This window comes from Malus domestica, chromosome 07 (genome assembly GCF_042453785.1).
Source record: "Malus domestica chromosome 07, GDT2T_hap1".
In the NCBI taxonomy this organism is placed as follows: Eukaryota; Viridiplantae; Streptophyta; class Magnoliopsida; order Rosales; family Rosaceae; genus Malus; species Malus domestica.
Window position 1 is genome coordinate 4093857 of NC_091667.1, and position 27229 is coordinate 4121085.

At 37.1% G+C, this 27229-nt stretch overlaps 4 protein-coding genes across 6 annotated transcripts; 2 read left to right on the top strand and 2 right to left on the bottom strand.

Moving 5' to 3' along the window:
- The first annotated feature begins 835 nt into the window (after nt 1-835).
- LOC103438606 (transcription factor TGA2.2-like) lies at nt 836-8363 on the top strand. Of its 2 annotated transcripts, none has more exons than XM_008377136.4 (9): nt 836-1056; nt 1160-1373; nt 1586-1663; nt 1741-1800; nt 3543-3620; nt 3748-3799; nt 6539-6810; nt 7109-7357; nt 7888-8363. In XM_008377136.4, exons 2-9 carry the CDS (start codon nt 1308-1310, stop codon nt 8032-8034), a joined length of 1002 nt encoding a protein of 333 aa, XP_008375358.1. In that variant the 5' UTR covers nt 836-1056; nt 1160-1307; the 3' UTR covers nt 8035-8363. The 2 variants fall into 2 exon arrangements, with proteins under 2 accessions (XP_008375358.1, XP_008375359.1); XM_008377137.4 differs by having other exon boundaries at nt 852-1048.
- Nucleotides 8364-13511: 5148 nt separating this feature from the next.
- LOC139197514 (uncharacterized) lies at nt 13512-13901 on the top strand. Its single transcript, XM_070825089.1, has one exon. The coding sequence runs from the start codon at nt 13512-13514 to the stop codon at nt 13899-13901; it is 390 nt and encodes a 129-aa protein (XP_070681190.1).
- A 1222-nt stretch (nt 13902-15123) lies between these two features.
- Nucleotides 15124-17895, bottom strand: LOC103438607 (transcription termination factor MTEF1, chloroplastic-like). Of its 2 annotated transcripts, XR_011582592.1 has the most exons (3): nt 17207-17895; nt 15710-15896; nt 15124-15585 (listed from the first exon to the last, which is right to left on the bottom strand). XR_011582592.1 is itself a non-coding variant. In XM_029105195.2 (2 exons), the coding sequence occupies exons 1-2, from the start codon at nt 17820-17822 to the stop codon at nt 15545-15547; spliced, it is 657 nt and encodes a 218-aa protein (XP_028961028.1). In that variant the 5' UTR covers nt 17823-17895; the 3' UTR covers nt 15124-15544. The 2 variants fall into 2 exon arrangements, 1 of the variants encoding a protein (XP_028961028.1); XM_029105195.2 differs by lacking the exon at nt 15710-15896.
- Nucleotides 17896-24897: 7002 nt separating this feature from the next.
- LOC103438608 (transcription termination factor MTEF1, chloroplastic-like) lies at nt 24898-26788 on the bottom strand. Its single transcript, XM_008377139.4, has 2 exons — nt 26037-26788; nt 24898-25949 (listed from the first exon to the last, which is right to left on the bottom strand). Exons 1-2 carry the CDS (start codon nt 26659-26661, stop codon nt 25462-25464), a joined length of 1113 nt encoding a protein of 370 aa, XP_008375361.1. The 5' UTR covers nt 26662-26788; the 3' UTR covers nt 24898-25461.
- Nucleotides 26789-27229: the final 441 nt, after the last annotated feature.

Below are 27229 nucleotides of genomic sequence, written 5' to 3' on the forward strand. Positions count from 1 at the left end.
AGCTTGGCGTTGCTTGTTGTCAAAAAGTGTCCTCATGTTTATTATCTTGCAATTTTTGTGCGTGAAATTTCTCAAATGTCAATTCATGAAATATTTGACTTTTTCATCAGGTATGAAGTTTATTTGGTTTTGCTTATCTCAGTCCTCTGAGTTTTGGTGTGAATGATTTCAAGATTTGGATGTGTTTCCATGCTTATTCTTGTACATATCTTGTTCCTCCCAAATGTACCACAATGGTGACTATTAAGTTGGCCAAATTGACATTTTATGTTTTGTTGAAATCTTTTTAAATTGCGGATCTCTTGGATGTTATTCAAGATGTCTTCTTTAATATGTATATTAGTTCTTAATTAGTTTTTTTATTTTTTATAATAAATTGTATGAAGATTTTGGTGACTATTTGTCAAAATTGTAGGGGAAATTATAAATACACAAATTTCTTAGCCTTTCAAACATTTTGTTTAATTAAGTTCATTGTTTTTAGTTGATTAATTAATTTGATGGTTAGAAATGAAATAAAGATGTGTGAGAAATTATAAACGATGTATTCATAAAATAAAAAAAAATGTATGATAAACTAAAATGATATGAAAATATTTTTCATATCATTTTAATATCAGCTTCCATTTATAAATTGTCTAAATCAAAATATTGCTCGAATAAAAAAAATTCAATGTATTCCCTTTGGGAGAAATTGACCATTGTATCTGGGAAACTACTGACAAATTCAAGTACCAAATTAGGGGGTTCCCTTCTTAAAAGCACCCCCAAGAAAATTAATTTAAAAATATGTTTTTGGTTTGCCATAATATATGCATTATTACTATAATTCTTCTCTTTTTTTATTTTTTGGCTCTCTGGGAAAGACCAAATTTTATGCTCCCTCAAGTGGAAAGTGGGTGGAGCCCCCCGTGTCTCTCCTGAGTCAAAGTTTTTAGGACATGCGTTGTTGATGCAGTAGATACTGTGTTGAATTCAACCTCCACCACCCCAGAAGAGTAAAGTGGTGGCGGAGCAGTCGCTTCCTCCTCCTGATCGCCGCCGCAAGGTTTCAAAGTTAGCTCCTTTTCCCCTTCAATTTCGTTTCTACTTCGAGTAATGAAGTTTCCCTTTTGGGTTTTTCCTGAATTGAGTTTCTTTGTTTACTTTCTGGGTGTAGATATTTTTCTCCTCTTTCTTCGTTTTTGCTCATTTGGCCGATACCAAACAAGTTTCAGCCGCCATCAGAGGGTTGGAATCCCAAAAGGGTCATCCTTTTTGCTGGTTCTGTATCAAATAGTGGTATTGAGAAGTGGGCAGAATCCGCCATGGCTGATGGCAGTCCTAGGACTGATATCTCTACAGATGTGGATACAGATGATAAGAATCAAAGGGTACTCTCTCCCCCTCCCTCCCTCCTTCCTTCCCTCTCTCTCTCTCTCTCTCTCTCTCTCTCTCTCTCTCTCTCTCCAAGTTTTGGTAATACCAACTATTAAGAATCATTTTGTTATGCTTGAGGTCAATAGCCATTCTTCATTTTTGCTGAGTTAGATGTTAACTAGTATTTGTTGCCCATCCTGACATTTTGATCACTCTGTATGTGCAGTTTGATAGAGACCAATATGCCATTGCTCCTGTGGCTTCTGATTCCAGTGACAAATCGAAAGATCCAAAAGATCAGAAGGTGATGTATATGAAATCGATGATATGTGTGTTGAACAGCAAGGGTATGATGCTTATATGTTTGATTGCATTTTGCAGACTCTTCGTAGGCTGGCTCAAAATCGTGAGGCTGCGAGAAAAAGTCGGCTGAGGAAGAAAGTAGGCCATATTGCACTTTCTTTAAGTTCGTTATCTTTATTCATTTGCTGAATTAAATTTCTGCTGCAGTTTGCCTTGATATCTTTTTAGCTTTACTTTTGTTAGTCCTAAGGGCAGTGATGACTGCTCAAAAACATGGTTGCGATTTTAATGGAAATGGGATATTCACAATATAAGTTCGATGGCAGCCCACATTTCCACCTATTTAGTATATTTATATCCTTAGTTGTTTGAGAAACAATAGGATAGACAATGGGTTACACAATAGCACTTGTCAGGTCCAATACGATAAGTCTATCAGCTACTCCTTGTCCTAGCTTTGTGGATAACCAAAGTCAGCTGACGGTGATAGAAGGGTCTGATAATTTTGATGCTCACGTGGGTTTTTCATTTCCTACCTAATTGTCTATTTTTGTTGGTTTCCTTTTTTGGCATGGTTTCGTAACATTTTAACGTAACGTTAAAATTCAACTTTGTTCATAATGAGCACTTTTTGAGATTGTGGATTTCAACTTTTTCCTACAACGGTCACCATTTCTTCCTTTTCCTTGTTTACGTTTCCTGGTTTCAAGTCTTTGCTCCGCACATCTTTAAAGCTTTTCTTTCTTCTACTCGTTTTATTTCAATAAGTAATCAGGAGTTGAATGCAGAACTAAGTTCTGGAAAATGGGTCCTGGCGTACTTTACTATAAACTATAGCTGCGAGCTAAGATAAGCTTAACCTGGGCTACCCTATCTAATCCGTTACAGTTCTAGTTACTTTATTTCATCATAGCCAAGCAGCATACTCCAAAGTGTAACCTCATATAGAAAAAGCTTGTTTGTTTAAAGCCCGACTTCTAGTTTACAGTGCACATGTGCAACAATTCAAATATGGAATTCAAAGGATCAAGTAGGAAATGATACTCTAAATCATAGAACAATAATGAAATATACGATAACCAACATTTGTCAAATTGCACATTACACGTGGTTGATTGGCTTAAAGCACATCTTTGTATACATGTTACAGTTGATGTAATTCAAAGGGCTTGGTACCTATAATTTCCCATTTGAGTGTAGAAGGATCCCTAACTCTCATTTCACCTTGATATATTGTTAAAGTTAGTTTCTCTCTTGTCCTGCGAATGCCAAAAGGTCTTCTTAAGTGGTACTTTCAGCTTGGTACTGCCACAGGTGGACCCACTTTCCTTCTTTCTTTTGGGGGCAAAACCACTTTCATACTTGATCTGTCTCTTATAGCTAGAGCCTAGATCTATTGGTATATTTTGATTGTTAGATTTTCTTAAGCTGGGATTCTAGGTCTGGCCTGGTAATCAGTAAGCCCAAGGTCTGTCCTGGATCCCTACAAAATCGTTATGTGGTTTGAGCTCGGATGCTAGATGAGCAATTATTACCCCTTAACCATTCAAAGGAAGGCTACAATTTAGGTGTGATAGGTAGTCAATGAATGATGAGTCAGTGTCTGGCATTCTGCTTGTTATATATTTATTTTTGTGAGAGTGGAAGCTGAATTCACTGGATCTCCTGTTTTAGGTTGCCTTTTTCTGAATTTTTTTATTACTTTATCCTCTCGTAAGCATAGTTTCTCTTATTAATAAATTTTAAAATGAAAAACAAAAAAAAAAGAAAGGAAATGCATAGATCTGCATATTTATGTTTGTTCAGCAAGCCATTATGCCATTGCATGCCCAGTTTTTTGGAAGCCTTTAATGATTTGTATCTGTTCTTGTTTACTGCAGGCATATGTTCAGCAGCTGGAGAGTAGTCGTCTGAAGCTGACTCAACTAGAGCAAGAGCTCCAGCGAGCCAGACAGCAGGTTAAAGCAATTATTTCTTTACTATTGTAAACCCTAATGCATTCAGAGCCATAGATCCCCTGTAGACGATCTCTTTGTTAGGTTTAATCTTGCATCTTTCCTAAAGTTATTTTGTTCTTTTTTTCAGGGAATCTTCATATCTAACTCAGGAGATGCTGCCCATTCAAATAGTGGAAATGGTATTCCTTCTTTCCTGAGGTTTTAATTTTGAAAATTATCATGGAAGTAAGGGAGACCAGCTCCTGATAATTGTGGGATAAACTGTCGATCAATTTAAATTTGTAGTCAAATTGACATGATTTTGAATCAATGGTTCCTTGATACTTATTTGTATGAAACAATTATACTCAGGAGAAAGATTGTGTTGATAAACTATATGCCATGAGTAGCTCACCCACATGATAATGTTCTAGTGGAAATAAGGAAAGGAAATTACCTCTTCCTTTTCCTCTCTCTCTCTCTCTCTCTCTCTCTCTCTCTCTGTCTCTCTCTCTCTCTCTCGCTCTCTCATCCACATGATAATGTTCGTGTGGAAATAGGGGAAAGGAAACTACCTCTCTCTCTCTCTCTCTCTCTCTCTCTCTCTCTCTCGGTTGTAATTGTTCACAAACACAATCAGGAGATTTTAGTAGTCATTTTTAAAGGCATTCTTTAATGTTTATGTACAGTATCGAGGTCAAATTGGTTGAGGAGTTGTCAATGGTGAAGAGAGTCTCTCTCTCTCTCTCTCTCTCTCTCTATATATATATATATATATATATATATATATATATTTCAGTTGTCATTGTTGACAAACACAATTAGGAGATTTTGGTAGCAATTTTTAGTGGCATTCTTGAATGTTTGTGTCCAGTATGGAGGTTGAATTGGTTAAGGAATTGTTGATGATGAAGAGTGGCATGCTTGATTCGGTATATTGGATTAATGGTAGTTATTTATGCTGGTTGCATCAGTGAACATTGACTGAGTGTATTAATGCAGTACATGGCCCTGGTATGGTGCCTGAAGGGCTGACAGTGATACTTGTCTGTTGTAGTAGTTAGTGACAAGGTTGTTTTTGATATGCTGATGGGAGGTTCCTGATTTCCCTACTGATAAGCTCTGGAATCTAATAGCAATCAGATTTTTATTCTTGGCAGATCATATATCTGTCTAAGTTTTCAGGGAAAGAACCAAAATGACAACATTATATTGTTTGATTTAAATACATCCAATAGTTTTTTTCAGGGTTATTCTTCTTTTCTCCTATAGTGAAATTTGTTGTGGGTAAGTTCACCAAACAAAAAATATTTGTTGTAGGCAATGGAAATGAAGTCAGATTTTGGGAAGACATTTGGCAGATTTAGCTGTCTTTCCAATCCTTATTTTATAGCTTCTGCCAGGTTTCTTTCAACTGCAACGTAGTTCTCTTCTTTTTCTTCAATCGGCATTATCTATTGTGATTTAGAGTTCTGAAGAAATTTGAATGAAAGAGGTCCACAAATTTACAGCATTGTCTTCTTCTCTAAACAGTGTCTCCTTGCATCCAAATCGCTTTAATGAAAGGCCATGGTCGGTTACTCATTTAGTAGCTAGTAAATCTTCTCTTTTTTTTTTTTTTTTTTTTCTTCTGTAAATTGGTCAACAATCAACCCAATCCTCCCTTTAAGCCATTTAAGTTGATTTTGAAGGCTGATGATCCAGCAAAGGTGCAAACTTTCACATGGCTGCTGGTACATGAGAGAATAGATATTTATTATAGGATCCAAAGAAGGCCCTATGCATACTGATCGCCATGTTGGATTGTGTTATGCGTATGCAAGGGAAGAACGCTGACCACATTTTTGTTCATTTTCTTTTTACTAGGTTTATCTGGGAGGCCTGAAAATTGGTGTGTCTGAGACACTGTTTTCATTTATGTCATGAAGGTTTTTTTTAGTTGAGGGGCTAGCAAATGATGCTCACCCCTTGGAGATATGCTGTTTTGGTTCTTATGTGGAATGTTTGGCTGGAAGGAATAGGAGGTTCTTTGAGGACAATGAGGAGGATGCAAAGTTACTATGGGATTAATTAGATATTAAGTTCTATGGCATCGTTGAGAAAGTATTTTAAAAAGCTTCCCTTGTACTATAGTTATTTTTTATTTAGGCACTTGATGTTTGATAATTTTATGTGATCATGTTTCAGATGGTTAAATTAGATGCTGATAGATTTCTTGTCCGGTTGATCTGACTTCAAACTCCACCAGTACATATAAAGCTCCTGTAAAGTGTAAACTGCCCCCACTTTCTTCTCCTACAGTTCCTTCAAACATCTTTTAGTTTCTAAGATATAAATTTTCCACTTTGCACGAGAGAAACAAATTCTCACATGCGTGACAGGGTACTATTCCAATTCATAAGCCTCTTGATATTTTGGTGATTTGGTCTTAGGAAATTTAAGGAAAAAAATAGTAATGTTATCATCGTAAACCTATTCCATAAATGAAATTTACTAATTCATTTTTCTGATACATTTGAAGTAGAATATGGAATTCCTTCGGTTGCATCCAGCAGTATTAAAGTTCGTGTGATTGACATATCTTCTGTTTAAATTTTTCAAAATAGGCATTTTAGGTGCAAATAGAGGTCGCACTTGGTGCGATGGCAAGTGCCTTCGCCCATGAGCGGTAGGTCTCGGATTCGAGACTTGGGAGCGGCCTCTCCATAAATGGGGGTAAGGCTAGCCGACATTCACCTCTCCCAGACCCTGCGTAAAGCGGGAGCCTTGTGCATTGGGTACGACCTTTAGGCATTTTAGGTGCAAATATGTTTATTTGCATGCAGACAGGCTTAGGAAAAAAGTTAAGAGTTTTATCTTGTTATTTAATTTGGTCCTCTTCTCTTAATTTAGTTCCAGTGGATGAGGTAGGTTATCTTGTTCACTGTATCTCCTTGCAGGGGCCATGACATTCAATGTAGAATATGGACGGTGGCTGGAAGAGCAAAATCGGCAAATTAATGAACTGAGATCAGCAGTAAACTCTCATGCAAGTGATGCAGAGCTTCGTATTATTGTAGATGGAATCTTGGCGCACTATGATGAGATCTTTAGGCTGAAGGGCACAGCAGCTAAGGCCGATGTATTCCATTTGTTGTCTGGTATGTGGAAAACACCTGCTGAGAGGTGTTTCTTGTGGCTTGGAGGTTTTCGTTCATCTGAGCTCTTAAAGGTGAAGCAACTTATCATGTCTTGATGGCTTTGATGTCATATAGGGCAGATTCATAAGGTTCTGATTGAAGACATCGTTTCTGCCCATTTTTCGGGTTTCAGATTTCTTTCTTGAATACTAATCTGTCACTCACATAAGAGATGGAAGAATATCATCTCCTTGGTTTTTGTCAAATCATGCTCTGCTCATTTCCTTGATTATTTTTTTCTTTTATGCCTAGGATCATGAATTTTTTTCTATATGACGTTTTTGGTCTTATTCCCTTGGATAAAATTAAAATGAATGAGTTTGTGTGCAGCTTCTTGTTACTCAGTTGGAGCCTCTGACGGAGCAGCAGTTGGTTGGGATTAACAACTTGCAGCAGTCCTCCCAACAGGCAGAAGATGCGTTATCTCAAGGGATGGATGCATTGCAACAATCCTTAGCTGAGACCTTGTCCAGTGGATCTCTTGGCTCCTCAGGTAACTCGGGAAATGTAGCTAACTACATGGGTCAAATGGCCATGGCAATGGGAAAGCTTGGGACCCTTGAAGGGTTTATCCGTCAGGTAATGCATTATAGTGCTTTATCGTTTACTCGTTTGTGTAGTCAGTACTGTAGCATCACACATATAGTAACCATCAGTGTGAAACTGTACATCAAAGAATAAAATGGGACAAAAGCCAATTACCCCATTGCCCAATCCCGCCTCTTAACTTCTTTCTGAAATGTGAGGGTGCTAAAACAGTTTGATATTTAGTTGGATCTCTGAAATATGTATCATTTGAAATCTATATGGCTATCATTTTTATCCTACAAACTAATGCGATTGGGGTTTATGAAGAATTTTTTTAGATTATCCACCAACCTGCCAAAACCTCTGTATGCATGAATTTGTTTTTATACGCCTAAATGTTTATTTGGTAAAATATGCTATTCGTTTACAAAAGTCGATATACTCATGAGGCCTAGCCAAAAAGGAAGGAGCATGAAAGAAAACAAAATCTTAATATTCATTTTTCCTGTTTTTCGTGTGTGCACTTTCTTGTTCTTATAACTTTTTAAGTGCCTAATCTGTTCATGGGCTAATAATATCAGGCTGACAATTTGCGGCAACAAACACTGCAACAAATGCACCGTATCTTGACAACCCGCCAGTCAGCTCGTGCACTTTTGGCTATACATGATTATTTCTCACGGCTACGTGCTCTGAGTTCTCTCTGGCTTGCCCGCCCAAGAGAGTGAAATGTTCCCAAACTGCTTGGTAAGGTTGTGGCCTGCAAGGCATCTGAGTAGCAATTGACTTTCTCTAGTACAGCACCGGGATTACCGGGTTCTCGTTACAAATCTTCTTTTATAGATTGTTCCCGATGCTGTAGCTGTAGAAATTGTATCGTTAGTGCTAATTCTGTAATTCTGTAATTTTCTACCTGCATTCTAGTCATCGTAGGGTCTTCTGTAATGCTTATTACTGTTAATAATTATAGGATTATGGTGTTTATGTAATTGTAATTTGTGACCGAGTTTTCGAAATGAATTTTGGATAATGAAATGCATGATGGTTTTGGCTGGTACTTCACATCAAACATGAAGGTTTTTGACGTTCTAGTTCTCTGCTATTTACAGCAGTTGATTGTAAAGAACACGGTACATTAGTTATGGCCCTGTGGCTAAGTTATTCTCGCTCTGCAGGGGCGGAAGTTTTACATGGTTATCTACCAACTAGTTTTGTGTAACGATCCTGGATAGGCGAGATCGTCGTTGAAAACATGGATGCAAGGAAACGAGCACATTATCTGCTGACCCTGTAACCAACATCTGCAAAGTAGGCTAGTTTATGTGATTTCTTGTTTTGATGTATGTTGCTAGATTAGCATATTCATTTTTTCTGTACAATAGATAATGGGGGACGGAACCGAACCCTAGAACCTAAAGTGCACGGATTAACGCTCTTAGCCACCCTAGAACCTCAAGTGCAGAGATTAACGCTCTTAGTTGAGTAATGCTCTTAGCCACTCGACTCACAAGCTCCTTGTGAACGCAGGTTACATTTCCATGGAAATAAACGTAGGTACTTTGTTTAAGAGTCTAAGTACACTGTATATACCTTTAATCATGACAACGTACCCATACAAAAGGGACCACAGTCGAAATCAACGTACCAAAACAGAAGGGACCACAGTCGAAATCTGATTTGACATATCGGTATGCTAAAAATTTTGTTTTCTTGAGGATGCAGATGCACTGTTTTTGCTAGGTAATCAGTGTGGCACGTCACGGCTGGAATCCAGCCGATGTCTCTTAGTTGCACAAGAGACTTAATTCAATTTCTTTTGTGTAGTGCTTTTCATACAATTTTTACTTTTCACATTTTTTTTCAATTTTTGGCTATCAGATCGAATGAATTGAAGTAGATTAATAGACAAAAATTAACATGAGTATGTGAGGTAAAAATTAGTGTATAAATAGTACTATCCTTTCTTCCCTATTCTCCACTCTATTGTTTTTGGCCCAAGAGACGATACATTAAATAAGGGTAGACATAATAAATTAGTATTGAACTATTCGTAAGATTCTAAATTCAATTTATACTTACAAGTACAAATGAATATTACTATAATGCAGTATTAAATTTTTATATCTTTTCATCGTTGAAAATAATAATAGTTTTACAATTTTTTTGACGAAAAAAAGGTCTAGTTACAATCTTACATACCACGTAGTAGTACATATTTTTGTAAGATCTAACTGTTTTAAAGATTCTTTATATCTTCATGTGTAAAATTTAACTGTTACTTTTTCGAACAACTCAATACTCTATAGTAAGACTAGGAAAAATTGTAAAATTTATTTAGAAACAATTCACCTTTGTAAGTATATTTGGTGTTAGTGTGACTAGGATTAAAATAACTACCACGAGGTGGCTCAGTAGTTAAGGATGATTTCTATGCTCGTATTTTACACAACACGTTTTCAGTTCAATTTTTGACGTAGGTAAATCGCACGATTGTGGCTAAGGTCGATTGAAATGCCTTTATGAGTCTTTTTAACCTCCAAAAAAGTGAATTGTCGTGATAAAGCCATCAAGTAGTCTTTTTGTTTTATTTTTTTTTTAAAGAAGAAAAAAAGGAGTATTGAATACATAAATGGATCTGTGGTTGACACTTGACGCTGAACTTGGGAGATAACTTGGACAACAATGCAACTTTCTCGAAGGTCAAGCCTAACCCAAATGATGTTCATCCAAAGCCAAAACCATTTCATTTCTTAAAGTCAGCATCATGTGCACAATCTAATTTTGTTTATGTGTTTATTTTATTTGTTTAGGAAGTGAGATATTTCAGTCAAAAGAATGGGATTAAGTTAGGTGACCTGAAATCTAACTCAACAAAAAGATTATACATTCTCGTTATTATTGTGAATAAAATTTGAAATTTCTCATTTACATATGCCTGATACAACACTAATTAGTAACAAAATCATAAATCATGTACTAAAATTAATCACTTATCCATTTGAGATTGGCATAATTTTCACTAATTGTGAACTCATACTTTTGCTTTTGTATAAAAGGTTTTTCTAACCAAAATAGTCCATGAAATTGACATAACTCTTACTTTGGTCCCTGACGATGTAAATCGATAAAAGTGATTGAGTTGTCAGTCGTAAATTATTTTGGTCATTCTGTGAAAAACTTGTCAATGTTCTTGTTAAGTAGAGAGGTTACAACAACAACAACAACAAAGCATTTTCCTATTAAGTGGGTTGGCTATATGAATCCTATAACGTCATTGCGCTCAGTTCTGTGTCATGTCTTTCGTTAGATCCAAATACTCTAAGTCTTTTCTTAGAGTCTCTTCCAAAGTCTTTCTAGGTCTTCCTCTACTCCTTTGGCCATGAAACTCTATCCCGTAATCACATCTTCTAACCAGAACGTCAGTAGGCCTTAAGTAGAGAGGTTAGTTTGACAAAAATACTCTTGGAAATGTAATCACGTGGTCGTTCACATGATAATTTAACAAGGACATTGGCAGATTTTTTATGAAATGACTAATGATTTACTGTGTACAAACTTAGAAACCACGTCTATTGATATTTCTTGTCAAAAACCAAAGTAAGTAGTTATGTTAATCTTAGTGAGAATTTTTAGATGATAAAAATCCCAGTAACAAAATTGACCCATAAGACTAAACAAAAAGTTGAACAAGATATAACGAGAAAATTTTTAAATATACTACAAAAGTTGTAGAAAGATCCAAAAATAAACTTTTTAAATATATTAACAAATCTGTTCTAGAAAGGCACAAATAAACAGACTTCTTGATAGTATTATGTTGGTAACGTAAGGTTTGATTATTTATAGTACAAAGGAGGATCCTCTTCTCTTCCAATTGCACTTGCAGAATTACTAAATCAAAATACGTAAGTGATAATATTGATAGAGATTAAAATACGTAAGTAACAATATTGATAGAGATTTGTTATTGACATTTCAAAACGCTGAACATTTATATTTAAAAGAAAAAAAAATACATTTATAAGAAGTGCACAATGAAAGTTTTAGGATGCCAATAATAATTTTCTATTAATATCTAATAGAAAAAAATCTCCACCGCCTCATTAGCTTCTCAGAACACATGCATAATTGTGTACGGTAAAATTTACATCATAAGATAAGGAAAAAAAAAAAAAAAAAAAAAAAAGCCCTCCCCGACAGACTTGTTACTATATTAAATTATAAATACATTGCTTGCCGTTGGATATCAGGAGTCATGAACCTAGGCAGAAGCTTCCCTTTTTCCTTGTGGCCCAAAAATAAGTGTTTTTGTCCGATGAAGACATACGACTTGAAATTAAGGTGTCCCCATGGTAATGTCCTTTAGCACCACATACTTTCATATTAGTCATTCTCATTTGTCAATGTTAGGAGTTATCAAAACTTGTATGATAATCCTTTCTTTAAATGATTATGAGATAATTATCATTAGTGTTTTGTTTTGTATTTTATTCTAAATTATAAATTGCGGGAAGAGATGTAAATCTTTTATAATATGCACATTAAAAGTACTAATCTTGAGAAGCCATTGAATCAAAGCACAAGGAATCACGAAATGAACCAACAAGTAAAGATCTATCGCTCTCTCTCTATATGCCTTATGCACTCCTATATGGGGTAGTTTTTTATTGGTACACAAGCAATGTTTTATACTAAATTATTTTAAAAGCAGGGAGAGAAACTCAAACTTTAATCTAAAAGAGCACACTGTTCTAGTCAACTTCACAAAACTAGAAATCTGTATAATTATCTCTTGTTGGTAATATAATATGATTCATATACTATAAATATTAAATTAAAGAGTATACTATCTTTATCAAATTTTCTCTTTTTTTATTGATGAAAATCAATTGTCATCTTTAACAAAGAGTATAATATCTTTATCAAATGTTTCTTTTGGGACTAAAAGGGTGCGTTTGGTACGCAGATGGAACGGAACGGAACGGGAAGGGACGGGACGGAACGGGACGGGACGGGACGGAACGGGACGGAACGAAGGTGTAATTTTTGAAAAAGACATGGGGTATATTTGTCTTAAAATGGTAAAACATTGCGTTCCACAAACGTGGAACAAACCCGTTCCAGGGGGGGAGGTGGAACGCAAAAACACTCAAAATCTGTCCCGTGGAACAGCCCGTTCCACCCATTTTTGGCGCACCAAACGCGGGACGGAACGCCTCGTCCCGTTCCGTCCCGTCCCGTCCCACGTACCAAACGCACCCAAAGGTCACGCGTTTGGACCGAAATAGTTTCTTTGTAAAAAAAATGATAAAGCTGTGTATATACAACAAATATCACTTTTTTTCTAAAAAAAAGGATAAAGCTGCGTATATACAATAAACATCTCTTACCTCCTCCAACCCTCACAAAGGAAAAAATCTTGTTAACTTGGGTTCATCCTTTAAAATCAATTGTCATCTTCTTTAATAAGGATTAGAAGCAAACCATTTTCCACATCATGTGCTAAATAATTACTCAAAGACAAACCTATAAAGAAACCAAAGTCTCAACCCACCACATTTCCACAAGCCGGCCCCATTCTCTTCGGCCAATCCATTGCAGCGACGTCTTAAATATCATCCTCCACGAAACCAATATGTAATTCAAGTCATGGGAGGCTGCGCACGTGGGTTTTATCCAAGACTTTCTGAGTTGCTTTGTTACATTGAATCTCAGTCTCAATCAATCAAACCCTTATTCATATATAGTATAAAGCTTATGCACAAAGGGTTTATATTTAGACTATACCATAAACTAATATACGTGCTTTCTGATACGTGAGCGAATTCGTAACATCATGCGTCACTAGACGTTTAATATCTGTAAGCATGCGGGCCATGTATGTGTGTGTATATATGTATATATATCTCGTAAGGAATCTTCGATACTTTGCATTTTTCCAATTTCCTTTTCATCAATCAAACTCTTCCCTTTTTCCTCCATCCTCTTCTTCCTAGAACCTCGCCCGCGAGACCCCAAAACCAAAAGTCTTTGTCCGTACATTATATATAAGTAACCCTAGGGCAAAACTAGGTCATCACAATTCACGCTCACTTTTTGTACACATTTTTCTGAACTCGACGGTTGAAACTGTTTGAAATATAACTTCTGGAAATCCGTCGAGGATCTTATCTTCTCTGTAATTCGTTTTAAGTTACAAAAGGCGATGGACGTGCTAGGTGTGAACGTGAAGAGCCCGAAGCAAAGCAAGAGAAGCAGATCAAAGGGTGGTGTCAAAGTTGTCTACATATCAAGCCCTATGAAAGTTAACACCAGTGCCTCTGAGTTTAGGGCACTTGTCCAGGAGCTCACCGGAAGACACTCCGATGCGGAGCGTTTTATGGAAACAAATAACAGTGGCCAGCATCATCAACAAAATGTTCATGAGGATTCTCGTGAGCAGAAGTTGAAGGTTGTGGATGATTACGTGCTGCTGCCTCAGCTTCCTTTCCCGAATTCCTTTTATGAGTTTCCGAATTGCGCTTCGGATTCTTTGTTTGAACCATTTTCTGGGCAGTTTGAGCTGGATGTGCTCAGAAGCTATGATCAAATTTAAATTTTATAGTTACTAATAGATCTCTCTGTAATTATCTTTTCTTTTCTTTTTTTTATCGATTAATGCTATAGTAATATATAAGGGGCTTCTTCCACGAATTCAGTGCAGTTTTCAGTTTTCAATATAAACTTGAGTGAGAAGTGTTAATGTTAGTTGCACATTAGGCGTGTGCTGATCGTCTTTTTTGATCAATGTTGAGTCTGCATTAGATTAATGATCAGAATTATCTCATGCATGTGTGGGCGACTGACTATAATATTTACCTTAGTTTTGATTTGGCCATGGGAGAAATGACTGTACCTTTTTGGACAAAAGAAAGAAAAACAATGTACCAATTTGAATAAGATACGCTAGTCTCTTGCCCCACAAGGTGTTTTCAAATTAAATTGTAGGCAATGTTTCAAGCTCTTTGAAGGAAGTGTACATAATCGATTGGGTCTATCACAATCGTCCTCTTATATCGAATATGCCACTATGGTGATATTGCAAACTGACAATAATGTACTATTTTAAGATACGTCACAATAGCGTACCTAATATAGTCATATCCTCAAGAGGATGGTTGTGATAGACTCGATCATTTGCATCTATGTTTGTTACAACAAAGATTGGTTAAATGTTTACACTTCTTTTCAAGCCTAAAACATTGCCGGTGACCATACCATTCAAGTACGTGGTCGGATTTGTAGGGCTGCCGAATAAAAAGTTGCCACATTGTCACAATTGGGGCTGGATTAACCAAAAGGCAAGGTGTGTGTGTTTGTGAGGGAGAGAGGGGTCAGAGAAAAGGCCTGTTGCCCTACTCAAGTTTTCCCTCGCAATTAGTGCAGTTGGATTTAAATTTTGACATTGGAAGAGTGTTCCCTTCGAAATATGTCTGAACAATGCAGGTACATGTACATCCATGACTTGAGCACTCTGTATCTACGAGGACAATTATCTGAGTCTAACATCTTGTTTGAAAGAGTTTTTAAAATGACTTAAAATACTTTTGAAAGAAGTACGTTTTTGGAAGAAGCACCAGATATGTGATTCTTGTAGAATGCACGTCAAATGCTTTTCAGAATCCACTTGGATTTTTCTTAATGATTGGTTTCACAAACATTTATCAAAAATGATTTCAGTCATTTTAAAAACACTTACAAACGAACCCTAAGATGATTTAAGAATACGGCTCATCTCTAGTTCATTACTTTAAATTCAATAAGCTTGGAAACCAATATGCAAATATACGTACACATGTCTTCTTCATATATGTATTAGGATACCAGTATATACAAGCCAGGTCGAACAGGGTCGTCCAAGCATCCAACAAACTACCTAAAACAAAACAAAACAAAACAGCCTATGTTGGAGTTCAGTTCCTATGCTGCTCACCGACATTTCACAAATCATAAGGAGTCGTTCATCCTTCAATCATGATGTAAAATCATTCTATTGTACAAAACTTTATAATCCGAGCTGTTTTTTCCGTCATCATCTAAAGATCATCATTAAAGGAGTTCATTAAATTTGGAGACGGTTTAATCATCCATATGTTTCTCAGGTTGCAATTGCACCAACTGAACAGCTCAAACCTGGTCGTGTAAATGGCCAAAGAAGAAAAATAAAGAGTGGAAATGAACGCCAGTATATCTCTCCCTTCAGGCCGAATGCAGAAACCTTCTGTCCAAGCGCTCTGTGCCTACAAGATCAACATGTAGTAAATATAAATTCTAATATGCATCAAATTTAGCAGAAGCTATAAAAAAAACTCCAGATGATGGCATCAACGTCGATGATCAGCTTCAGTTTCAGTCAGTACATACTTGATTTCCTTGTGCAATGCAACAGTCTGAAGAGTTGCGATGTTGTTCCCTTCCCTTGATTATGCAATAGAAATCATTTCCGGACACATTGAGTACTTATGGTAGAACGGGCACTGTCATTGGTATCAGACCACAGCACATAGAAATTGGTTCACTTAACTACGCAGATGGCAATTGCCAAATGAACCTGCACTATAACTCTAATGAATCTGCAGTACAGATTTTGTGAAAGCTTCATTTTCATTTTTAAATAACACAAGCATTACGGAAATCGCACCCTCAATCCTTAATTCCTTATGGTCTGACGATTCACAAATAAGCTTAACACAAGCAAATCACAATGATACAGTGAAGGAATACAGGGCATGCCATCGTATTTATATCTCTAGTATTTGACTACATGCAAAATGTAAAAGCTACTGGTACAAGTCAGAGTTAGGTTTGTTGATCCCTGGGGAATCCAATCACCAAGCAAAAGCACTACATATATTTAGGGAGTGAAAGCCATTGACATCTAATAACCTGGAAAATGCACAAGGTATGAACCCCGATAAACAGGGTATGTTGCACATTTCTACAAAACAATATTCAAGGAAAATTAAATTCAGGAGCCACAAACAGCAAGAGAGTTTTATGACACCACAAAGAGGATGCCAACTCAAGCAGGTCTTTCATATAAAAGCACATATTTGTATAACCCAAAGCAGTTAGGCTATGGAGTAGAAGAATGAAGAAATTTTGAGCAACATGTTGGACAAATGAAACTTTCTAAGGACACATTTTCTGACTTACAATCATACAGGGGCTAAAACTAACAGGGGTGATGTCGCTTCAACATATCAAAATCATAGAAGCTGGACTTCAACTTCTTTTGACCTACGAACATCATACATCCTGGAGTTCAACTTCTTTTGACCTACGAACATCATACATCCTTGAGTTCAACTTTTCCTTGATACACACTCAATAACTGAGGTACTTCATCTATATATCTGGCCACAAACCTCTCCAAGAAGCCTTTCTCCGCAGGGCTCAACAGAGAACACAAACTAACATTTTCGACATCCTTTAGCAATCCTTTCGCCAACAAAACTTTAACAACCGAACACCTAGGGATAATTCTCTTTTCCAAACTGTAACAAAGGACTATTGGGTATTTGGCAATTGTAGTTGACGACCATCCCATCTTGTTCACTAAAAAATCCATTACTTGCATTATTTTCTCCTCCGACGTAATCATACACTGCGGGTTCTTCCTGAAAGCAGTGAGAGCGTCATCCTCTGACCAACCCCAATTCTTATAAACTTCTTGATTTCGATTGCATCTAACCTTACTCTTACCACACAATGCACGCATTGCCATCAGAAAAGTTACTTTTCCCAGGTCAAAACCCATTTTCTTAACCTCGTCCACAACTTGACAAAACTCTTTAGGCTTTAGCATTAAAGTGCATGGATAATAAGCTATCAACCGAGAAATGCAGAATTGGGACATACCTAATTCTCTCAAAATCCGAATTTTCGGCTCCACCTTCTTGGAGTGGCCTTCCACAAAGATCCACGAGCCGTGCTTCAACACAGATGCGACATTTTTCTCAGAAAGCAAACTCCTAAGGAAATTATAAGTGGGTAAAATCCGATTTTCCAAGCTTGTGGTCAAAAGCTGCGGCATGTATGACAGAGTTATTGCAAGATCCTGCCTTGAAACTCCAATAGACCTGAAAAACTCAAGCTTCGGCAAAAGGGTTTCCTCAGGATCCAATTGAAGAACTTCTGAGCGATTCCTAACGATGTTTGTAATCTGGGTTTCAGAGAGTCCATGGTTTCTGAGAATGGCCAGAACGGCGTCTGCTCTTTCCGGCGATCGTAGCTTCACTCTCTTGGATGCTGAAATTGCATTTTTTGGTGACACCCCACATGAGTTTATGAGGTAATTAACTGAGAATTTGGGTTGGATTTCTGAGGTGAAATGTCTGCAGAGTAGCAGATTTTGAAGAGGAAAAAGTGAGGGTTGGGGATCTCCAGAGACAAACCGTTGAGTTGTGGAAGCAACTATACAAGAAGACTGCGAATAACCAAATCTCAGGGACTTCAATTTGTAGAGTGCAGCCATTTGGGGTGCCGATGATTGATCAATTTCAATTGGAAAAAGCCCCAAAACCCTAGCGGGTGGAACTACGGCTGGATAAATTATAAAAGTGGGTAAATTACATTTTCATACTTAAGGTTTGGGGCCTATTTCAATTCCTTACAATATCTTCAGAACATTTCACTTTCATACCTTAAGTATTATTTTATTTCAAAATAATACATCAATTACATTTTCCATCCATGGATCTGTTAAGTGCTGACGTAGCTACTAAATATATGTCACGTGGCTGCCAAATGTGCGTCACATGACAAAAATAGTTATTTTTAAATATTTTTTAAAAAACCTGAATTTTCAAAATATAAAAAAAAAAAACCCATCGCCGACCCACCCTCTTCTCCCATCCCCCATCACCCCTCCCAAAAATCCCCTATCACCCACCCTCAAAAATCCCACTCAAGATTAGGTGGATCTACCACAAAACCAGTTCAAAAATCATCTCAAACTCAAAAATCCCAAGATGAATTTACCACAAAACCACCCGAGATTAGGTGTGATTTTGGGTCTCTATGCAAGGGAGGTGGGTCGCGGGGTGGGGAGGTGGGGAGGGATAATGGGTTTTTTTTTTTTGTTGAGAAAATTCGAGTTTTTTTAAAAAAAAATTGCCACGTGGCACACATTTGGTAGCCACGTTAGCACTTAACGGATTCATGGATGGAAAATGTAACGGATGTATTATTTTGAAATAAAATAGTACTTAAGGTATGAAAGTGTAATTTACCCATTATAGAAAAACTGAAACTGACCCTTTCCACTCCCAAATATATTATAAAGATTTCCTTAATACTCATGTAAAATATTTCGAGAAGATAAAAAATTTGTATTGTTTATAAAAAACGTAGATTAACACTCATGGTTTTCAGACAGTTTTGCAAATTCATACATTTATTACCATTCAATCTATTTATTTTCAGCTTTGCTTCACAGTGAAGTTTTGAAAATTAAGGTAAGACTTTCCTTTGAGATTCTTCTGTGAAACCCCATTTGACAATGTTTTGGGCCTCCCTACTATATTTCTTACTAATTTGTTAGTTTTCCAATTAAATATTCTACTAAATATACATTTGTAGCTCAATAATTTGAATTTTTGCGAAAATAAAAAGTTATCCATGTTTTAAATCTCACTAATGCTCAGGAAAATATTTTGTAAATTTTTTTTTTTTATTTTGTCAAAAAACATGGGTATTAGGCAAACTCGACGCACGCAAAACAAGGCAAACTCAACTCATGTAGAACGAGGCAAACCATAACACTCAAAACAAGGAGGCTTCGCTCACAGAAAACGACTGACATGCAACACGAGGCGAGATACTTCGCATAAATCAAGGCTAGCTTGCACCCAGAAAACTAGGCTGACCCTGTACACTCCAAAACGATGTAGGTTCCATGGATGTAAAAAATGGCGAGCTTCTGGCACGTAAAACAATGCGAACACCTTACATGGAGAAGAAGGTGAACCCAAGCACACAAGATGAGGTGCTCTTTGTGTAACGACTCATCCCAATTATTACGAATTTTATAATTTTAAAATGTGAAATTATGAAAATGCCCTTCGAGGCAAATACGTTGACTTTTGTTGACCGCCTTGTCGTGTCACGCAAATGGAATGTAATTTGGAGTTATAACAAAGAAATTATAAACGAACAAAATTGATGGCATAATGGTCATTTGACCATAAATCTAGACGGCTCCAAATTTTGTTGGAGCATCTATCTGGTGCCACGTGTGTGGCTGAGATGGAAATAATAGGAGAGCAAGGTGGGAGGAAGCGGCCCAATCGGGGAAAAGATGAGGATAATGAACCAATGGGAGAGGAAAGAAATGAGGGAAATGAGGGTAGGGAGGAATCAGGCAACCCGGACCTCCCTTCAACCCTAGTGACCCAACTCGACAGAATTCATGGTTCCTGATGCTTTCTCTGACCAAATTCCGACAAATTAAGCCGTGACACCACCTAGAACCAACTCCACAACCTTCCCTCTACCTATTACACCCCAATATTAAATATATTTGGCCTTGATTCTGTGAAACCCGCACAGTGGGTGCAATGGGTTCAAGGGCGGCGATCTGTCGTTTTTGAATGTGTTGTGGTTGACCACCACCTTGGTTCAACTCATCTTGAGGCCAGGAACAAACCTCGAAACCATTTTGGGGGCGGCGAAGCGATGGAATAAACGAATTGAAGCTCACCCTGGGTTTTCCGATGAATTGAGGGTGATTTGAGATGTTTCCCGGCCGAATTGGACTTTGGCCAAGGTATGAAAGTTATTCCTCTCATTGAGATTTTTATTCTTGTAAATTTTGGGAATTTTTTGAGTTGTTGAATTTTCCAACGAGTTTGGACTGTTGGACGCCACATGCGGCGGCGTGTGGGGGGAAACCCAAGGTCCCTCCTTAGGTTTTTCGATGTGCCGAATCCGAATCCGCCGTCCGTTTTCCCAAATTCTAACATTTTTGTAGAGTTTTACTAAATGGTCCCTAATTGCGTTTAGGTGCATCGGTTAGAAGGTGACACCATCCTTCCTTGTTCGAGCAGCTCTCGGGTAACAAAATATTTGTGAGTGGACCGCTTCTAAACTTGCATGTTTTTTTTTTATAAAATATTAGGCTTGCATTCACGAAAAGCATGATTTTACGCTTTATGCATTATTCATGATTTATTCAAAGAACCTTTATGAAATATTTATGATTTATTGAATTTATGTTTTATGAAAGGTTATGACTCATTAGATTTTCGTATATGAAATGCTATGGATTACAAATATGATATTCTACGGATTTTTTAATCTATGAATTATCATGGATTTATGAAATGAGCTTTTGAGCTCTGGATTTAATATGAGATTTGAGTTATGTTTTTTGTACTTACCTACTGGGTTATCATACGGCATATACACACAACACGGGTATGACGTCTATGGCCATAAGACATAGTGGATGAGTAGTGAGATATATATACCTCCAGCTTCACCGTCGAAAGTGGTGTCAGACAGCTTCACTAGCCACGGCTAGTGTCAGTGTGTATGTATGCTATTTTATTCAGCTTCACCTTCGAGTGATGGACAAGTACTACCTTCGGGCGACTATGATATCCCTAGTTGAGTACCTCACTGAGGTTATTAACATATGTTTTATGGATTTGCCTTCGGGCATCTGTATTCATTTCTGAGCACAGTTTTCTACATACTGATTTTAAAAACGTTTTCATGGCATCTAGAGTTTTCAGAAAAACTTATTATGTAGTATTACATATGTTTTCAAAACAGGAGGTTAGTATGTTCATAAATAAAATGGTTTTCTTATTATTAGTATTATTATTATAAACTTTGGTCCACTCACCTTTTTTGTTTTTGTGCCCCCTCAAGAGTTAGAATCGAGGAACACGATCCCGGCGTCAAGACATATCCGCTCAGACATCTTTGAGTCTCCTTTGTGTAGGACACATTCCTCGGTTCGTGCATTTCTATGATAATTCTTTTACTTTATTCTTGGCTAGTTGTATGCTCTGAACACATTCCTACACTGGTATTTCTCTTTCTAATTACATATCTTATATGTGCGCATGTTTTTAATGGCTTCATCACCCTTGGGTGTCGGCTAGCATGTGCCTACCATGATATTTGGGGATATCGGGATTAGGGCGTGTCAGTTTGGTATCAGAGCATACTTAGGATCTTCTCCTACTTTAGTAGTGTGTCGGCCTTGATATCATTTGGATGTCACAGCTTATGTTTGTTGACGTCTTTCGGCATAATAGTGCAATCCTCATTCTGCCTGAATAGTCACACCTTATTGAAGAATAAGAAATTCATATTGGCATTGTGCCTCAAGTTTGATGTAATAGGTTATGAATGACTTTGAACATCGGACCGCTACTCTGCGACATGCATTCCCTAAGAATGGCGAGCAGAGTCGGTTTTGCTTAAAGTGACGTGAATTTGAGGAAACTTAGTGGAAGGATGTCTAGTTTGACCAGTTGAGGATCGAATGCGACAATGGTCATCTGCGACATGCGTGAAAGACTATTTAACAAAACAAAATTTACTATTTTTTGTTTAAGCCTCACCTAAAAGTGATTTTAACATGTCTAATTTGAAAAGAAATTAAAAAATATACACTAAATATACATTTTAACATCTCTATAATTTTTCACTTTTTTTTTTTACTTTTTAGCTTAAATATTCTACTAAATATACACTTGTTACTCAATAAATCGTAAATCCACTTCCAAATACATTATAAAGGTTTCCTAAAAGCTCACGGAAAATATTTCGAGAATATAAAAAAAATTTGCAATTTTTTTACATAAAACATGGATTAACACTCACGGTTTTCTATTGGTTTTGCAAATTCGTACATAAACCACATTTCAATCTATTTATTTTCAACTTCGCCTCACTGTGAAGTTTTAAAAATTAAGGTGAGACTTTCCATTTAGATTCTTGTGTCGAACCCCATTTGACAATGTTCTAGGCCTCCCTACTATATTTCTCACTAATTTTTTAGTTTTCTGCTTAAATATTCTACTAAATATACATTTGTAACTCAATAAACCGTAAAACTGCTTCCAAATTCCTTAAAAAGTTTAATTTCATGCTCAGAAAAAATATTTTGCGAAAATAAAAAATTTGCATTTTTGTCAAAAAACATAGGTGTTAGGCGAGCTCGATAGATACAAAACAAGACGGACTCAGCTCATGTAGAACGAGGCGAACTGCGGCACACAAAATAACGGGCTCCACTCACAAAAAATGTTTGGCACACAAAACGACGCGAGCTTTGTGCACAGTAAACGAGGCAAGATACGTCACACAAATCAAGGCCAGCCCTGCACACGAAAAATGATATTGCCCTTGTGCATGCCAAAACGACACAGGCTCCGACCCCTCACATGCAGAATGAGGCAAATCCAGGCACACAAGACGAGGTGGGCTCATGCACGTAGAACGAGACGAACTCCCAGGTGCTCAAAAAACGAGACGACTCCACCCATGAAAAAAAATATGTTTTAAAGAACATGAATTGATAGTTTGTTGTAGTGGTAAGAGAAACAAAAGAACAATTAACAAAAATTTACAAAATTGATTCAAATTCTTGAGGTGGCAAAACATCACGCGTGACTTGGCTACCACAAAGTCACAAGTGACTTCTGGCACCCGCAAGAATTTCAATCATTTTTGCACATTTTTGTCAGTTTTTCTTTTATTTCTCTTATCACTACAAAAAACTATCATATTCATGGTCTTCAAAATATATTTATCCATGCAAAATCTATTATAGTTGTTATTTAAACACTTGTAATCAACGATTTAAAACCTAAATTTAAAGATATTTGATCCTTTTTTTTTATTTAAATCTAAACTGCATAATAATATAACCCTCGTTATATATACATCATTTATCTAGGTATTTTAAAATTGTATTATATGAGTCTATCACTTTATAATAATTGTTTTGAGAAATTAGTGTATTACCATATATTTGTTTGATGAATGATATGTATACAGGCTGAAAAGCATATCACGCGTCGATTATCTCACCTCAATATTCTCAATTTGCTCGACTACTGCAAGGAGGAAAGTTTTCTTTTCCTTGTTTACCCCTTTGTTCAGAACAGAGGTTTGAAATACTACTTAATACAATTTTAAAATACCTAGATAAGAACGTATATAATAAGATAATCATCCGTTTACACTACTTAACTTTGCTCCGTCACTTCTAGTACAAGAAAACCTAACATATAATTTCAAAAAAAAAAAATAATAATAATAATCACAATGATTGGTCCAAACTAAGAGAAAACTATACCAAAAGACTAAGAGAATTTCAAATTTTAAGAAAAATTAAAAACAGATAATTCATTAATTGGTTTTTCGTTAAAATTATATTTTAAACAGTAACGAACCTACTAAGCGACCAGCGTCTCACAACATTGGGTTGTTTTGTGAATATTTTTTTATTGGGTCAATTTGGGTATCATGAAAGTTTATTTTTTTGCCTTTTTCCTTTATATATAGATAAGGAGTCCTTCATCCTTCAATCACGATTTAAAATCATTATTGTACAAAACTTTATAATCATTGCCTTTTTTTTATTTCACTAATCAATAAACATCATCTTCAAAAGAGTCATTGAATTTGGTGACAGTTTGATCATACATATGTCGTAAAATCCAAAATAACATCTTCATAATAGACCGTCAATTCGTGTTTTCATGACTACTTTATGTTCACATTTAATGAATTTTTCTGGAGAAAATCTAATTTACTGGATTTTTCCAAGGATAAATCTTTAGACAGTAATAAAGAGAATGAACATTTCCAGTTATAACGTTTATACAGTAAATGATGTCACAATGTCATTGAATGAAAAATGACCCTTACTGCGAAGAAACACAGACCTCTATCTAATACAACACAATATAACAAGAATAAACATATAAAGAAGCAATCCACGCATGGAATTTGAGCCTGATTTGAAAGGAATCTTTATACAATTGGTGATGCTTGAGGAATCATATGGAAAGGGATCCTCTCCGGATCCCTTCCACCAAATCCATCCCATCAATCAATCCGGACCTTTGAAATTTGATCCAATGGCTAAAAAACATGGACCCTTTAAAAGTTATAATAACTTTAACCGTTGGATCAAATTTCAAGGGCCCGGATTGATTGATGGGGTAGATTTGGTGGAAGGGATCCGGAGAGGATCCCTTTCCGAATCATATACCCGATGCTATGGAAGAGACTATACACGATAGTATCAAGATTGCCAACCACGAGTAAAGAAGCAATGAGAGAGGAGCGTTGAAGAACTAGAGAAGAAATCACTTCACAAGACAAAATGCATGAAGAGATGCAAGGAATGACCTTCCATAACTGCTATAAAAATTAAAAATTCAGTGAGACAATAGTATTTTGAATATAATGTTTGTAAAACTCACCTTCTTGTAGCTTGTCAACGTTTTGTGCATTTTATTCGCATTTTGATCGGACAAGTTTGGAGTCACAATCATAAGCCAGAAATAACTAACATCAGCAAAATCAAACTCAGAAACTTGTTTCTCGTGTTTGGGAGCGCTGGATGGAACACACACTAAGTTTTGTTTAAATGAAAATTAGAAGCAACACTAGAAGACTATCGTGCAAGGGTAGACTAAAGAACTCCTTGCTTCATAGTTTTTTGGAAACAGTACAATTGATCCCTGACCTCTCTTTTTGAAACAGCAAAGCTTCGGAGGATTTGTACATAGGTTCATCCACAAAGATAACAATTAGCAGCAGATCACCCTTCATTACACGTCGAATTAGGTTTCTTGATCCCTGAAGAACCAAATCACCAGCCAAAAGCACTACATGTATTTGGGGACTGACAGCCATTGACATTTTATAGCTTGAAAATGGACTAAACTGAACCCCGATCAACCCAATATGTTTGCATATTTCAACAAAACAAGAGATTTTCATGACACCACAGATAGCATGCCAACTCAAGCAGTTCCTTCATAAGAAAGCACATATAGATATAACCAGAAGAAGCTAGGCTATGGAGTAGAAGCAAGCTAAAATATTTAAGTGATGTCACCCGCTTTAACGTATGGAGATCAGACATCCCAGACATCCACTTTCCCTTGATAAACATTCAGCAACTGAGGTACTTCTTTAAGATATTTGGTTACAAAACTCTCCAAGAAGATTTTCTCTGCAGGGAACAAAAGAGAATACAAACTCATAGTTTTTTCGACTTCCTTTATCAGTCCTTTCAACAACAAAACCTTGACAACCGAACACCTCGGGACAATTCTCTTCTCCAAACTGAAAGAGATGACCCCTGGGTATTTGGCAATTGTTATTGACGACCATCCCATCTTGTTCACAAAAAAATCCATTGCTTTCATTATTTTCTTTTCCGAATGAATCATACAAAGTGGGTTCTTCCTGAAAGCAGAGAGAGCAACATCCTCAGACCAGCCCCACCTCCTATAAACTTCTCGATTTCGATTGCATTTCAACTTAGACCTACCACACAATGCACGTATTGCCTTCACAGAAGATGTTTTTTCCAGATTAAAACCCATTTTCATAACCTCATCTACAAGTTCACCAAGCTCTTCGGGCTTTAGCATAAAAGTGCATGGATAATGAGCTAGCAAATGACAAATGCAGGATTGGGGCATACCTGATTCTCTCAAAACCTCAATATTTGGCGCCACCTTCTTGGAGTGGCCTTCCACGAAAATCCACGAGCCCGCCTTGAAAACAGAAGCGACGTGTTTCGCAGAAAGCAGACTCCTGAGGAAATCGTAAGTGGGTACAATCCGATTTTCCAAGTTTGTGATCAAAAGCCGCGGATTATATGACAGAGTTGTTGCAAGGTCTTCCCTTGAAACTCCAATAGACCTGAAAAACTCAAGCTGTGGCAAAACGGTTTTCTCCAGATCGGCTTGAAGAAGTTCTGAGCGATGTTTGATGACGCTTGTGATTCGGGTCTGACAGATTCCATGGTTTCTCAAACAGGCCAAAACGGAGTCTGCTCTTTCTAGGGATCGCAGTTTGACCCTCTTGGATGCTGAAATTGCATCTTTTGGTGACAACCCACATGAGTTTATCAGGTAATTGACTGCGACATTGGGTTGGGTTTCTGAGATTTCTGAGGTGAAATGTCTGCAGAGTATCTGAACTTGAAGAGGAAAATGTGAGGGTTTTGGATCCCCAGAGAGAAATCGTTGAGTTATGGAAGCAACTATGCGGGAAGATTGCGAATAACCAAATCTGAGGGCCTTCAAGTTGTGGAGCGCAACCATGTTAGCTGCCGAAGGCCGGTGACAACCAATTTCAATCGGAAAACCCCAAATCCCCCAAACCCTAGCGAGTCTAACGTTCAGTGAGGGTGCGTTTGGTACGCAGACGGGACGGAACGGAACGGGACGGGACGGAACGGAACGAAATGGAGGTTCGTGTTATGTTTGGTATGCATAGGACGGAACGAAAAAAAATGACGAATCAGACCCCCAAACAATTTCTTTCTCTTCAAATCAAACACAGAAAAATCCCAAAATTGATTTCAATCGTCCTCCGTGCAGCATCCACCTTCTTCCCTCCGACCCACCAAACTGTTTCACTCTCTCTCTCCCCAACCTCCCTCTCCAAATCGGGCGACTTCATCCTAATCCCCGGCACCGCCCACCTGCTCGCCACCTCAGATTAGGAATGACGAGCTTAGCTTCGAATCGGGTCGTGTTCCGGATCAGATCCACCTCACTTACACGGACGAAGATTACGAGATACGGGTCATGTTCGTGACGCCAGACGGTGCCGGAGAAGAAGAGGGTTTGCTATGGTGACGTCGTCGTCGTCGGATGGGTTTGCTGG